The 14,363-nt window shown below is 34.6% G+C and overlaps 1 protein-coding gene across 5 annotated transcripts in view; it reads left to right on the top strand.

Moving 5' to 3' along the window:
- The window catches only part of ATP8B4 (ATPase phospholipid transporting 8B4 (putative)), a 237,960-nt gene that overhangs the window by 166,810 nt on the left and 56,787 nt on the right, over positions 1-14,363 (top strand). For all 5 annotated transcript variants that reach the window (XM_038580388.1, XM_038580389.1, XM_038580390.1 and 2 more), the window contains 2 exons: positions 1,475-1,640; positions 9,273-9,461. In XM_038580388.1, coding sequence (XP_038436316.1) covers positions 1,475-1,640; positions 9,273-9,461 — 355 coding nt within the window. The remainder of the gene's footprint in view (positions 1-1,474; positions 1,641-9,272; positions 9,462-14,363) is intronic.

Here is a 14,363-nt window from a genome sequence, read left to right as displayed (position 1 = left end):
TTATTTGGATGAAGTTCATCCTCTAGTTTCAAGAAGGGTTCGTAACAAACAAGAACTATATGCTAACTTTATACTTGTATGATAGCTTGATTGGCTATAATCTCTTTGAGTCAGTTTCTACCTTGCGATTTCAGGGAATCACAGTTTCTTCCCTGGGATTTCAGGGAAGTCTAAGGTCAATGTGTATTTTACTCTTTCTAGTGAATTCATCATTTTTTCCTCTAATGCAGTATTTTTCAAAATTTCATACATAAACAAAGCAATGATTAAATAAGTCTCTATGATCCTATAGGTTTCAAGACAAAGTATACATAAAAAGTATTTTCCCATCAGCTGTTTTTTGGAAAGACATTATCACAGGACTAGCGCTTTGAGTAATAAACTTTTAGAAGTACATTCGGTGCTTTCCAGAAGTCAGTGAATTAATGGGGATCTTATTATTGAATCATCTTCCATTATTTTGTTCTACCCTATTTCTTTTATCATGCTTTTTCTTTTTTTACTCAAAACATTTTTAAGTGTACAGTAAACTGTTATTAACAATTCTTATGATGTTGCACAGCAGATCTCTAGGACTATCTCATTTTGCATGATGGAAACTCTATACTCATTCAACAGCACCTCTCCATTTCCCCATTCCGCCAGCCCCTGGAAACAACCATTCTACTTTCTGTTTCTATGAGTTTTACTATTTTGGTACCTCATAAAAGTAGAATGATGCAGTCATTGTTGTTTTGTGACTGACTTATTTTACCTAACATGTGCCTTCAAGGTTCATTCATGTTATGGCATAAAGACAGGATTTTTTTCTTTCTTTATGGCTGGGTAGTATTCCATTGTATCTGTATACGACATATTCTTTATTCATTCATTTTTTGTTGGATATTTATGTTGTTTCTACCTCTTGGCTATTGCAAATAATGCTGCAGTGAACATGTGAGTGCAAATATCTCTTTAAGATCCCAATTTTAATCCTATCATTATATTACACAGTATCTCCAGAGAGATCGGAGAAAGTACACTGTAATAATAATATTTTTTATTAGAAAATATTAATTCAAAGTAAGTGGACTAAAAAATCTATAATTAGACACATATAGTACTAGGTCAGATATTACTGCCAAGATGAATTCAAGTCAGGCTAGGTTTTGCCATTGAGTAGGTTTTGAAAAAAAACATCATTTTAAGGGCTTCTTTGTATGTTGAGTTGTAGTAAGTATTTAAGGATCTATTCAGCCATTGGGTATTTTTTTCCTTATGCTCTTGGAAGGGTCATTGTTTTGGTGCTTGGCTCTGAAATGAGAAGATAATATTTAATAGTAATGAAGAAACAGAAAGCCATTCGTAGTGCCAGATGTTTGAGACTGAAAAATCACACAAACACTAAAAATATGTAGCGGGTGTATTTTTGAATTTTAAGAGATTATTGTTCAAAGGAGGTGTATAGTTTTTTTTTTCTATTGTTCTCCTACAGAAAAATGAGCCTGTGGATTTCTCAGTCAATCCTCAAGCAGATAGAACATTTCAGTTCTTTGACCACCGTCTGATGGAATCCATTAAACTGGGGGATTCCAAGGTGTACGAATTTCTTAGGTTACTTGCCCTTTGCCACACTGTAATGTCGGAGGAAAATAGTGCAGGTAAGTAAGTACAAACTGTGTCTCAGTGGTAAGCCTTACTGTTTATATCAGAAGGATACTTTATTTAAAATATTCGGATTTAAAAAAAAAAAAAAAAAAAAATAAAATATTCGGATTTAGAAGGATGTTCTAATTAAAAATATGCATTGCTTCAGGGGTTTACTTATCACCAGCTTTTCTTTATATTTATTTATATTCTGAGTGTTTTCCAAAAATTATGGAGAGATTGAAAAGGAGAGAAAAAGAAGAGAAATAGGAGTAATGGAAAGACAAGGGCCCTGATGTGCCAGTAAAAGGGGATGAGATCTTTCTTATAATTGAGCACCATATTTGACTGTGAGCTTCCCAGTAGCCAGGACAAATAGGAAAATAACATTGTTGTGTTTAGCTCTCGTTTAACACGAACATCTAATAGATGCAGATGATGATCAGGCATATGCTTAGAAGGAACGAGCTTTCTCAGTAATGAGGATAGATGTACACTGATAGTAATATGATGAGCACTGGGTGTTATATGCTACTGATGAATTACTGGAAACCGCATCTGAAACTAATGATGTACTATATGTTGGCAAATTGAATTTAAATGAAAAAAAAGTAGAAGGCTCTTAGTCCCCATCATGAACAAGTCCTCACACTATTAGATGGTTGTTTAGAGCCCAGAGTTCATAGAATAAAACAAAATCAGCTGGGCCACTTTACTATTGAAGTGAGGAGGCATGTAGATAATGGTATAGTGAATCAGCTTTTTACTCCAGTTGATCCAACTGGAGCCCATTGCATTTACAAGTTTTATTTCTTTCTTATACCAGTGAGTGAGTAAAAATTACCATCCAAGTAATTTCAACTCAAAAGTGAAATATATAAAAACTGTTGACTGTAATATGTATGTCCTATATATGTGTGTGTATATATATGTATATACATACACTTGTATTTTTTCTATATATATAATTTTTTTCCTTCTTGTGATTACATTCAAGCCATAGTTTTGTCCTCGATGATACTGGATTAGCTCATTCCCCCAGTTTTAATTGCTGTGAGGATTCATATAATTTTATTTATAAGGCCAGTGATTAATTATATTTTTATCTGAGGATATCACAATGCCTTTAAGTTTCTTTTATCTTTGCCTTTGAGTATATTTCCTTTCCAAAACTGTTTTATTTTAATAGCAATCTGTTTTTATTTTAATGTTTTATACCATCTTAGAGCTCTTTGAGGATCTTAATTATTCTTAATTTGAACTTTTCTTTTGTTTCCTCTATGATTTTCCATTTTATAGAATGTTGTTTTTTGAATCCTGTGTCTAACTTTCATGTTCTCAAATGTTTGATGACTTGTGGTTGCTTATTCTTGTATTTGTATTTGAGAATCCCTGTTTGTCCCTCGGTGAATGTAGATTTTGATTACAGTGGCCAATCTCCCCAAATTGTGAGAGAGACATAGAATACATAGCTCAGCTCATTTTCTGAGTATGGGGTTCCTCCCTCCAGGAATTCATACCGTATCTGGGGTTAACTATCTTACTTTTTCAGTCTGTGTCAAAACTTCCACTTGAAAGAGGGTTGTACTGGCCTGGAACAAAATGTCAATCATTGGGTTCCTTTCCCTCATTTTCTCTCTCTTATCCTTGTGGAATACTTCTTCTTTTTTTTAAAAAAAAAAAAAAGATTTTATTTATTTATTCAGGAGAGACAGAGAGAGAGAGAGAGAGACAGAGGGGCAGAGACACATGCAGAGGGAGAAGCAGGCTCCATGCTGGGAGCCCGATGTGGGACTAGATCTCGGGAATCCAGGACCACGCCCTGGGCCGAAGGCAGGCACCAAACCGCTGGGCCACCTAGGGATCCCCACCTTGTGGAATTATGAAGCCATATTCAGGCTCCTCAGTTTTGGTCTCCAGCTGCAGCACTCAAATCTTTGAGGTTTCCTTAAGTGGACTATACACTTTGTGTAGAAGAACATTTTCAAGGTTTTGTTCTGGAGGCAACTGTCACTGAACCTGTTCAGAGTAAGCTGGCGGAAGGAGGAGCTCAAATGGCCTGGAGTGCTGAGCAGAATTCTTCAACTAATTTTACTAATGATGTTCCTGAGAGCACTTCTCTCCTCTGATTCTGAGTCTCGAGAATCTTCTTGGGATTTCTCTTACTTCTGTATTCATTTCCTTTTGCAAATGCTCTGAAGTTTTTCTCTTCATTGGTCAAATCTACTTTTTATCTAGTTTACTGATAGCATTCATTCTTCTTTTCTAGTACCATTTAAAATGTTTTCATGATGTGATATAATTAAATGCAATAAAACACCCAGATCTTATGTATGTTGCTTGATGAGTTTGGACAATTATATACATCCATGTAACCCCCAACAAGGTTTAAATCTTTTCTATCACTTCAGAGTGATTACTCTTGTCCCTTTTCAGTCCACAATCCCAACCCCTGCCCAGCCAGCCACTGCTATGATTTCTATCATCAGAGATGAATTTTGACTATTTTGTACTTCATATAAATGGAATCGTATAATATATATTCTTTTGTCTGACTTCTTTCACACAATGTAATTTTTTAAAAAAAGATTGATTTATTCATTTTTTTTTAGAGGGGGTGAGCAGGAGGAGGGGCGGAGAGAGAGAGAGAGAATCTCAGGCAGACTCCAATATGAGCACAGAGCCTGAAGCGGGGGTTAATCTCATGACCCTGAGATCATGACATGAGCCGAAACCACGAGTTGGATGCTTGATGGACTGAGCCACCCAGGTGTTCCTCACACATGTGTTTTTGTCATTCATCCATTTTGTTGTGTCAATCAATAGTTCATTCTTTTTTATTGCTATGTAATATTACATTATGCGAGTGTACCATAATTTTCTTTTCTAGTCCTCTGTTTATGCATATTTGGGTTGTTTCCAGCTTTGGGCTATTATGAGTAAAGCTGCCATAATCATTTTTATGTCTTTAAAAAAATATTTAACAGATTTGTTTTGGTAAACACCTAGGAATAGAAATTGCCAGATCATAGTATATGTTTAACTTTATAAGAAACTGCCCACCATGATACACATGGTTGTATCATTTTATAAATCCCACCATCAGTGTATGAGAGTTCTGTACCTTGACATCCTTGCCAACATTAGTATTATCATTCTTAAATTTTTCCCATTTTAGTGGGTATTGGTTAATATCCTGGCCATATAAAGGCATTTTGAAGTGAAGAGAGGTGGATGTATATATCCTTTAAGCTATTTCTATCTCTCCCTTTAAGACATAAAATTCTAAGTGAAGGATTACATCACTGAGTTGGGGAGAATTATTTTGCTCTCCTTTTAAAACTTTAATTACAGAGACATAGTTTAAATCCATATGTTAAATTACCTTGAAAAACAAAGTTTTCTTATAGAAGTGTTAATTATGGAAAATAATAGAACCCAAATCTAACAAACTTAAAATTTATGATTGTATAATTTATAATTTATAATTGAAGCTATCACTTTTGTTTTAAATATATGCTGCTTCATAAATAAGTCATTTGGAGAAGTTGACATTTTCATTTCCTTCTCCAGGATGAAATCTCATAAGCAGGAAAGTGGAAAGAAAGTACAAAAGTTTTTAATAGGATTTTTTTCTATTTTTGCGTATTGCAATTAAAGAGATAAAAAATTTAGAATTCTTTTTCTTAATGACTCATTATATAAATCCTTTAAAATTTTTTGAGGCTTGCCTTACAGCCTGGTATGTAGTCAGTTTCCATAAAAGTTTCATGTATGCTTGAAATGAATGTACATTCTACAGTTATTAGGTCCTGGGTTCTAAATATATCCATTAGGTAATGTTTATTGATTGAATTCTTCAATCTTTTACCCCTCTGTGGATTATTTTGAGTACTTGATTTCACAATTAATGAGTAGGTTAAAATCATCAACTATAACAGTACCTTTGTCTATTTCTATTTGTAGCTGTGTCTAGGTTTGCTTTTTATGTTTTAAGGTCATGTTATTAGTTAGATACTTATTTACATTTATGTCTCTTTAAATTAAAACTTGTATCAGTATACATTGATCCTCTTTATCGCTAGTAAATCTAGTAATATTTTTGCCTTAAAGTTTATCTTGACTGATACGAATATAGTTATAGATGTTTTGCTTTTATTAGTATTTACATTGTTTTTATTTTCCCTCTATTTCGTCCTGCTAATCTACTTTTGTGTTTTAGACACATTTTTTTGGTGAATGGAATAATTTTTGACATTTAAAAAGAATAGTTTGATAGAACTAAAAATTAAGCAGCAAATATAGTCCATTACCTTTATTGATCATTGATATATTTAGATTTTAAGTATTTAATATATAATTATTGATACATTTAGTTTATTTCTACCATCGTATTTTGTATTTTATATTTGCCCCATTTTTTGTCTTAGTCTCCTCTTTTTTTTTCCTCTCATGGATTTAGTCCATTTTTACTTCTGCTCCTTTGGAATCCTTATTTGTATTTTAGTGGCTAGTGGCTAGCCTAGAAATTTTAGCATAATGAACGTATCAAGCCTAAGCCTTCTTTCAAACAAAACAAAGACTTTAGAACTCTTCAACATTAGTCAACCCTATAGGAGGGCTTATGTAGTTCTCTCATCATATATTTTCTTTTTTAATTTAATTTAATTTTCTTTTTTAATGCCACAAGATGTTTTTCTTGTTTTTATGGTCAGTATTTCCTTAGATTTATCCTCTATACTTACTAATTTTTATGCTTTTCAATGCTTGTCCCATCTCTGTTCTTCTGTTGACAGAAACTGTATTATTCTTTAGAATTTCTTATAAGTTTCTTATAGTAAGCTTTCAAAAACTTTGAAAAACAACAATATTATATTCTTATTATTGAAGATTTTGCTGTGTGCAGAAATTTAAGGTGATAATTTTCTCTCAACACATTGAAGGTACTCCACTATATCCTACTACTATTTCTGTTACTGTATAGTCAGCTGTTAATCCAACTGTGGCTTGGAAGTCATCAATCTTATCTCCCTGGCTACTTTTAAGATTTCTTCTTCTGTGTTCTCAATATAGGAATGCGTTTTGTTTTTTTTTTGTTTTTTTTTAATATATTGCTTGGAATTCATTGAGATTCTTGAATCTGATTGAAAGATGGCATTCATCATTTCTGGAGTTTCCTTGGCCATGTATTTCTTCAAGCATTGTCTCTGACTCATTTTCTATTTTCATATTAGATGTTCAGTGTCAGATATTTTCACTCCATTCTCTGTGTTTTTTTTTTTTTTTAACAAGTCTCTCATTTTTCCCTTCCTCTGTCTTTCTGGGATATATTCTGGAATTTTCTCCATTTTCCCCCTAGTACATGACTTCTTTCTCTAGTAATATCTAATTTGCAGCTTTTAATTTTTAGTTCTTTGGTTCTTTATCAAGTCTGCTTAATTTTATGCCTCTCTTTTATTTTATTAAGTATTTGTGTGTGCTATTTCTGCTTTTTTAAAATAAGGCTTTATTTATTAATTTGACAGAGAGAGAGAGAGAGAGCAAACACAAGTAAGGGAAGGGGCAAAGGGAGAGTGGGAAGCCGGCTTTCCACTGAGCAGGGAACCCAATGCAGGGCTCATCCTAGGGTCCTAGGATCATGACCTGAGCTGAAAGCAGATGCTTAGCCAACTGAGCCACCCAGGCACCTTTGGGTGTGTTATTTCTAATAATTCCAATATCTGAAGTTTTTGCAGTAATATTCTTTCTGTTCTGTTGATTCTCATTGTGTCCTATTTATTGAGATTTTAATGATTTTTACTGTGAGATAACCATTTTACTTGGAAGTTTGTTTTTAGAAATTCTTTGGGTCCTCAGGTGAAGGCTGGTTCCTCCAGAGAGGACTTGCTTTGCTTTAGTCAATGTTCTAACACAGAAACACGTTAAACTAAATTTTCAGTTTGATTTTTTTTTCAAGCCACTTAGATAATGTACAAATATATATGAACCCTTAGAGGCTGGAAACCAATGATCAAGTTCTGGTTCAGAAAGGGCCTTCAAGGCAAAAGCTGTCTTCTTTTATTCTTTGTATTTCTTTCCTGTCTTTGACCTGAACAATTCTTGTTTTCTTCCCAGTACATCTTTCATGGATGTATTTAAAAGTATTATAATGTTTTATATAGAATCTGTAGTTGTTTGTAGCAGGGAAGTTGGTCCCGGCACCTAGTTTACTGTGTTGCCGGAAGTGGCAGTTATATTGTTTCATAGGTAAATCAAATAATTGCTTTAATTCTTTTCCCTTTTTGAATTTTAAAATTAATTTATGCCTATATAAAGGGAAACCACACGGTACAAAGTTTATAAAGCCAAAGCTAATAATTTCTTCCATTAACTCCTTCAATCTCACCCCTACAGTGTTAGTAACCAATGATAACATTTGGTGTGCATTATTTCACCATGTAATAGGTGAATGTGAATGAATATGAATTCATAGGAATACATGTAATAGGTAGGTGGTTTATTTGTTTTTAATGAAAAGGAATCATGGTGTGTACATTAATATGCAACATTTTTTAAAGAATGTATCTTGGGCATTACTCTAAGTCAGTAAGTATGGATATAATTCTGTCTACTTTTTCTAATGTATTTTTACAAAGATAATTTTATATAGAAGGCTTTAGCTTATACATGCTGTATTTTTATGGTTTTTTAATTATTTTTTTGGCTTATCACATCCTTTTTTCTCTTCTCCCCTCTAATTCCTAGTCTGATACATTCACAATATCAAGCATCAAGAATGAACACACCAGTTTGATTTCTTACATTTCAAGGGGTTGCTTGTATGCATTCTCATAAAATGATCATTAGTAGCCGACTAAAGTGGAATCTGGAATATCTGCTCCATCACTCTTTGGCTGTGTGATCTTGCAAAAACCATATACTCTCTATAGTCATAGGGTCAATGGTATAAAATGGTAGTCATAATTTTAATAATCCCTACCTCAAGGCTTTCCATGATGATTATGTGGGTTAATATATATTGAGTGTTTTAGTTTGTGAAACTCCCATTGCATATCTCATCACTGAAAATACAAAGATATAACTTCTGACCTGAGAAACTTTCAGCATTGTGGAGAAGCAGATGCAGAAATGGATATTTTCGTGTAAGATGACAAAGGCTGTGATGGTGGTATGTGTGATATCCTGTGGTATCCCACAGAATAGACATTTAGTCCAGCTTGTTGGCAAGTAGAAAATTTCTGATTTCTGGATCTAACACTTGGGTGGGTATTATAGAATGAGTTGGCATTAGTATTGGCATTCTGTGAATGTTAGAGATTAGTCTCAGTATTTTTTTAAAGATTGATTTTATTTATTTATTTATTTATTTATTTATTTATTTATTTATTTATTTATTTATTTATGAGAGACACAGCAAGAGAGAGGAAGACATAGGTAGAAGAAGAAGCAGGCTCCATGCAGGGAGCCTGATGTGGGACCAGATTCTGGGACTCCAGGATCATGCCCTAAGCCGGATACAGATGCTTAACCACTAAGCCACCCAGGCATCCCAATTATTCTCAGTATTAATGCATCTATTTCTTTTCCTTTTATGTTTAATAGAATTTTTTTGTTACTATTTAATACAATGGTTTCTTTTCTTTTAGGACAGCTGATTTACCAAGTTCAGTCTCCTGATGAAGGGGCTTTAGTGACTGCTGCAAGAAATTTTGGGTTCATTTTTAAGTCTCGCACCCCAGAGACAATAACAGTAGAAGAATTGGGAACACTGGTGACTTACCAACTGCTTGCCTTCTTGGACTTCAACAATATCAGAAAAAGGATGTCTGTCATAGGTATGGCTGGCTGGTAGCTGAGATTATGTTTGATTTTTTTGGTAAAGATCTTTATTTATTAGAGAGAGAGAGTGAAAACAAGCGAGTGGCAGGCAGAGAGAGAGGGAGAAGCAGACTCTCTGCTGAGCAGGGAGCCCAACTCGGAGCTTGATTCCAGGACCCGGAAATCATGACCTGAGCCCAAGGCAGGTGCTTAACCAACTGAGCCACCCAGGTGTCCCTGATCATTTGATAGTACTTGTTGTATTGCTGCTTCTCAAGAATGATTTCACTATTGGTTTATGTACTGAGAGTTGTGATTATTTTTGTGGCTTTATGAACTTCTTTCATATTCAACTTAGCTTCAATATTGCAGTAATAAGTATAAGTAATGTATAACAGGTGCTTATTGAGTCCAGCACTATTGTAGATGCTCCTCATGAATTAATTGATTTAATTGTCACAGCAATTCTATAAGGTAGGTACTATTATTGTTAGGCCCATTTTAAAGATAACAAAACTGAGACACAGAGAATTAATAGATCCACAAAAACTACTCACTGTGTTTCCTAGGGGTGTTTCCCAGTGTTTCACTACTTGTCTGTATTATTGCAATATCTTCAAAACCATTTCCCCTTAAAATAATGCTCTGTGCTGATACCAGGGTATTCTTTCTAAAACATTGGCCTGATTTTGCCATCACCTACATAAAATCTTTGGTGGCTCCCTAGAACTTAGAGGGTAACATTCTTACCAGAGCATTCAAGATTATTTACAATCTAACCTCAATTTACTCTTCTTCTACTTCCCAAACTTCCCAAACTTCACTACGTCTTGCCATTCCAGCATGCATTGTGTACTTTTACCCTTTGTGTGTGCTATTTCCCCTAATTAGGACTCTCTTCTTGGAAAGCTTCTACTAAGCTGGAAATGTCCAATTTAAATGTCACCTGTTCTGTCAATTCTTATTCTACTCTCTAAATAACCACATTCTCCTTTGTTCCTCAGGGCACCTTGTTCATAACACCAGTGTGATACCAGCCCCATGATACTCATGACCTTCCCAGTTGTTAGAGTATATGCTCTCTGAGGGCAGTACTGTGTTTTAGTTATTTAAAAATCCCCAAGGCCCAGCACAGAGCTTGACATATAGTAGCTTTTCTTTAAATGTTTGTTAAATAAGATTTAATTCAATGCTTTGTAACTTATAAATATCCTGATCATCATATTAAATGGGTTTCTACTATGGAAAACGTGTATATATGGTTGGGTTTTGATTTGTAACTATGGGAAACTAGCCATGGGATATTGTTCTCAGCAGGTAAAAAGCAAACATCATCTGAGTTTGTTTATATTTATTTTTTTGACAATATGCTGTAGGCAGTCCTCAATGGTGCTGCTGAAGAGCACATATGCTGCTCTAGGCGTTGGTCTAATGATGTATCAGCAAGAGTAATCTTCTATTTACAGCTTCAGGGGAGGTGTTACTAATGTTGGGTTGGCCTAGAACTAGCTTCTCTTTGCTATGAGGGTGTTGACAAAAACCTAAAATTGCTACACAGGGAAACTTTTGGCTTTTCCCCAGCATCAGTCACCACTACAGGCTGTGGAGAAATCACAGCTTAACCACAAACTTCAGATGTCTGACTTAATGGATCCCATATGAAGAAAGGTAATGTTCCACCACAGAATGCATGGAAGCTTGTGGGCTTTATTTTGGCTCTGTTTGGTTTTTAATCAGGAGGAATTCAAAAGAGGGGATTCACTAGGGAAGAAAAATCTCTGTTTGATAATGAGGCACAAAAAACAATACTAGTCTCATGATTGTCACATGGCTTGGTCTGTGGGGACAACACCCTGATGTGAGGACTCAGATATTTACTGCTGCTTCTGCTTCCCCTCCTCTTCCTCCTCCTTTTCTTGCTCCTCCTCCTCTTCCTTCTCCTCCCTATTTCCTCCTCTTCTTTTCTTCTTTTCTTCTTCTTCTTCTTTCTTCTCCACCTCTGTTTCCTTTCTCCTCCTTCCTTTTTTTGAGGGAGGATCTATTTGTTGAATCATGAGTGTATAGTTTTGATATTAGTACTACTTTCATTCCAGGATAAGAGCCCTGATTTAATTCAGTTATCTAAAAATAGATTTCTATAAATAATTTCATCAGAGGGTACAGAACCTACTATATTGATAAACATATAAATCTTATTATACAAATTTGAAAAGACCAATTCTCATTATATAAATAAAAATACAGAGATAAAATTCAATGACACTTATTAATAGAGGCAAGTGGCACATAAACATTAAGGAAGAATGAATTTGGCTAGCTCCTTGAAAAACCCTTGCAAGATCTTTAGTAAGAGTTGCTCAACTCTAAACTTTTTAGAGTATCAAAATACAAATTATACTGCCATATGACAGACATTTCTCTGTATGGATATGTGAACAGCCATCCAATGAGATATGGCAAAATAGAATTATTCATCACCTTTCACAGTGTTGTTATTGCATTTACTCTTATAGCATAAACCTGGAAGCCATTTCTGATTTTTTTCTTTTGATGTCACTATGCATAGCTGCTGCTTTCAATGAATTTTGCATAATTATAATCCAACCCAATTAAGCAAATATTTAGTAAGTGCCTACCACATCCCAGGGACTTGAAGCTAAGGGAAACATGGACTTGAAAAATGTTCTGTGTGATTGCATCTGGAAAATATGGTGAAGCAGGGTAGAAAATAGGCTGGAAAAGGACAGGTCTTGATGATTCCTATTTATGTCATGTTAAGAGTCCAAACTTGATCTAAGGGCAGAGGGAAACTATTGCAAGATTCTAGGCAGTAATGTGAAGATGTCTCTGTCTGGATTACAAGAGTTTGGAGACAGGCAGGATTGAAATGAGTAAGATTATCATATTTGGATTAATATGATAATTTAGCCAAGAGATAAGGTGATAAAGAGAAATTCATGGCTGCAGTTGGATGTATGGGTGGTGGTGGAAGGGGAGCTTTGAGTGATGGCTGGATATCTGATTTGGGAGACCGAATAAATGATGAAGCCGGCTATTGAGATGGAGACACAAGAGAAATACCTAGTTATTGGAGGAAGAGAGTGTGTCCAGTTTGAGTTTGATGTGCCTGTACACATCTAAAAGGAGATATCTAGTTGGTGATTGGATGTACAGATTGGAAGGGAGCATTGGAGATGGATTTGGGCAGGATATATACATTTAAAAGCAATCTTTCTGCCAGTGGAATCTGAAGCCATAGAAATGAGTGTGACTACATGGAGAGTGGAAGGGGAATTAGATCCTAGGAAAATCTTTGAAGAACACCAATTTATAAAGGACTGGCAATGGCAAAAGAATCTGTTACTAAAAATCTATGACTTTTGTCCAGACTCTGCCCACGTGTTATCTTGACCATTTAAAACTGTTATGTTCTTTTTAATTTAATTTAATTTTTTTTTTTTTTAGAAAGAGAAAGAGAGTCAGGGGAGAGTGAGGGAGAGAAAGAATCTGGAACATACTGTCCACTGAGCATGGAGCCTATGTGGGGCTTGATCTCAAGACCCTGAGATCATGACCTGAGCTGAAATCAAGAGTCTGGTGCTTAACCAACTGAGCCACTCAGATGCCTCTCTTTTTAATTTGTTTTAAAAAAAACTAACTTCTGAAATGGGTGAGATTTGATTAGTCTTGAGATTTCCTAACAGAAGTGACTTAGAAGCCTTGAAAGAAGAGATATAAAATTTGCTGAGCTGCTAAAGGAAAGGGTTAGTGAGTAAAATTTAACAAGATTCCATAAAATTGAGTTTACACAAACTCAAATTCAAAAGTGCTAATATTGAGTTATGAAAAAACATGGAAGAAATGGAAAATCTTTACTGAATGAGAAAAATGTAGATTGAAAAGGACCTTAGAAGTTAGTGTTTAAATATCCCCTTTTCATATGTAGGAACTGAGATGAAGAGATTGTAAGGGATTTGCACAAATCATAACTGGTTTGTGATTTCCTAGACCAATAGTTCTTCATGTATGGTCTAGGGAACCCTTAGAAAACTTGGGACTTTTCAGAGGATACACAAGGCCAAATACATTTTCATAATAATACTAATGTTATTTGTCTTTTTCATTCTTTTTCTCATGAGTATTTTGTGGAGTTTTATAAAAGCTGTTCACAACAGACTGAACTGCAGAAACAGATATGAGAATCCAATTATCTTTTAAGCTAGACATTAAAGAGACCTGTAATTATGTAAAACAATGCCACTCTCCAAACTAATTCTTTTGTTGTAGAAATTGTAATTATTTTCATAGAAATGTTATTTATGTTAATATGTAATGTTTGTTATAATTATTATAATAGTTATGTTATTATAATAATTAGTGTCAAAAGACCATTGATATAATAAAATTTCTCAACTTCAATTTCTAATATGGTAAATATTGATAGATAAAACCCACTTTAAAAAAGCCCTGGAGTTCTGAAAATTTTTAAGAGTGTATAGGGGTTCTGAGACCAAGTTTGAGAACTGATGTCCTAGCCTGGAGTATAAACAAAACAACAGTCACAGAGAAATCCATACTGGTAAAAGTAGGATGCACATACTTGGCCTCTATAGCTCTGGTGATGGAAGAGAGAAAATATGGGAGAAATTATTAATTTGGATTGCTGTAGAAGAGAAGCAAAGAAAAGCCTTTCCTAGAATTAATTGTCCCCCACCCCTCCCCAGCTTGAACAATTAGATTATATATGTTTTTTTATCTTTTTCCCTAATGTGGGTAATTAGAGCCAGAGTACAAGAAGAACTGCATGAGTTCTGGCAACTAGGAGAGCTGACCAAGAGTTTTAGGAGAGAAGACAAGCCCTAGAGAAGTCTCAATAGAAAAAAGTTTCCAGGTTACATTAAATACATTCAAAGCCAGGA

The sequence above is a fragment of the Canis lupus genome, chromosome 30 (assembly GCF_011100685.1).
Source record: "Canis lupus familiaris isolate Mischka breed German Shepherd chromosome 30, alternate assembly UU_Cfam_GSD_1.0, whole genome shotgun sequence".
NCBI lineage: Eukaryota > Metazoa > Chordata > Mammalia > Carnivora > Canidae > Canis > Canis lupus.
Note: the sequence above shows the minus strand (reverse complement) of the source record. Positions and strands in the feature narration are given on the sequence as shown.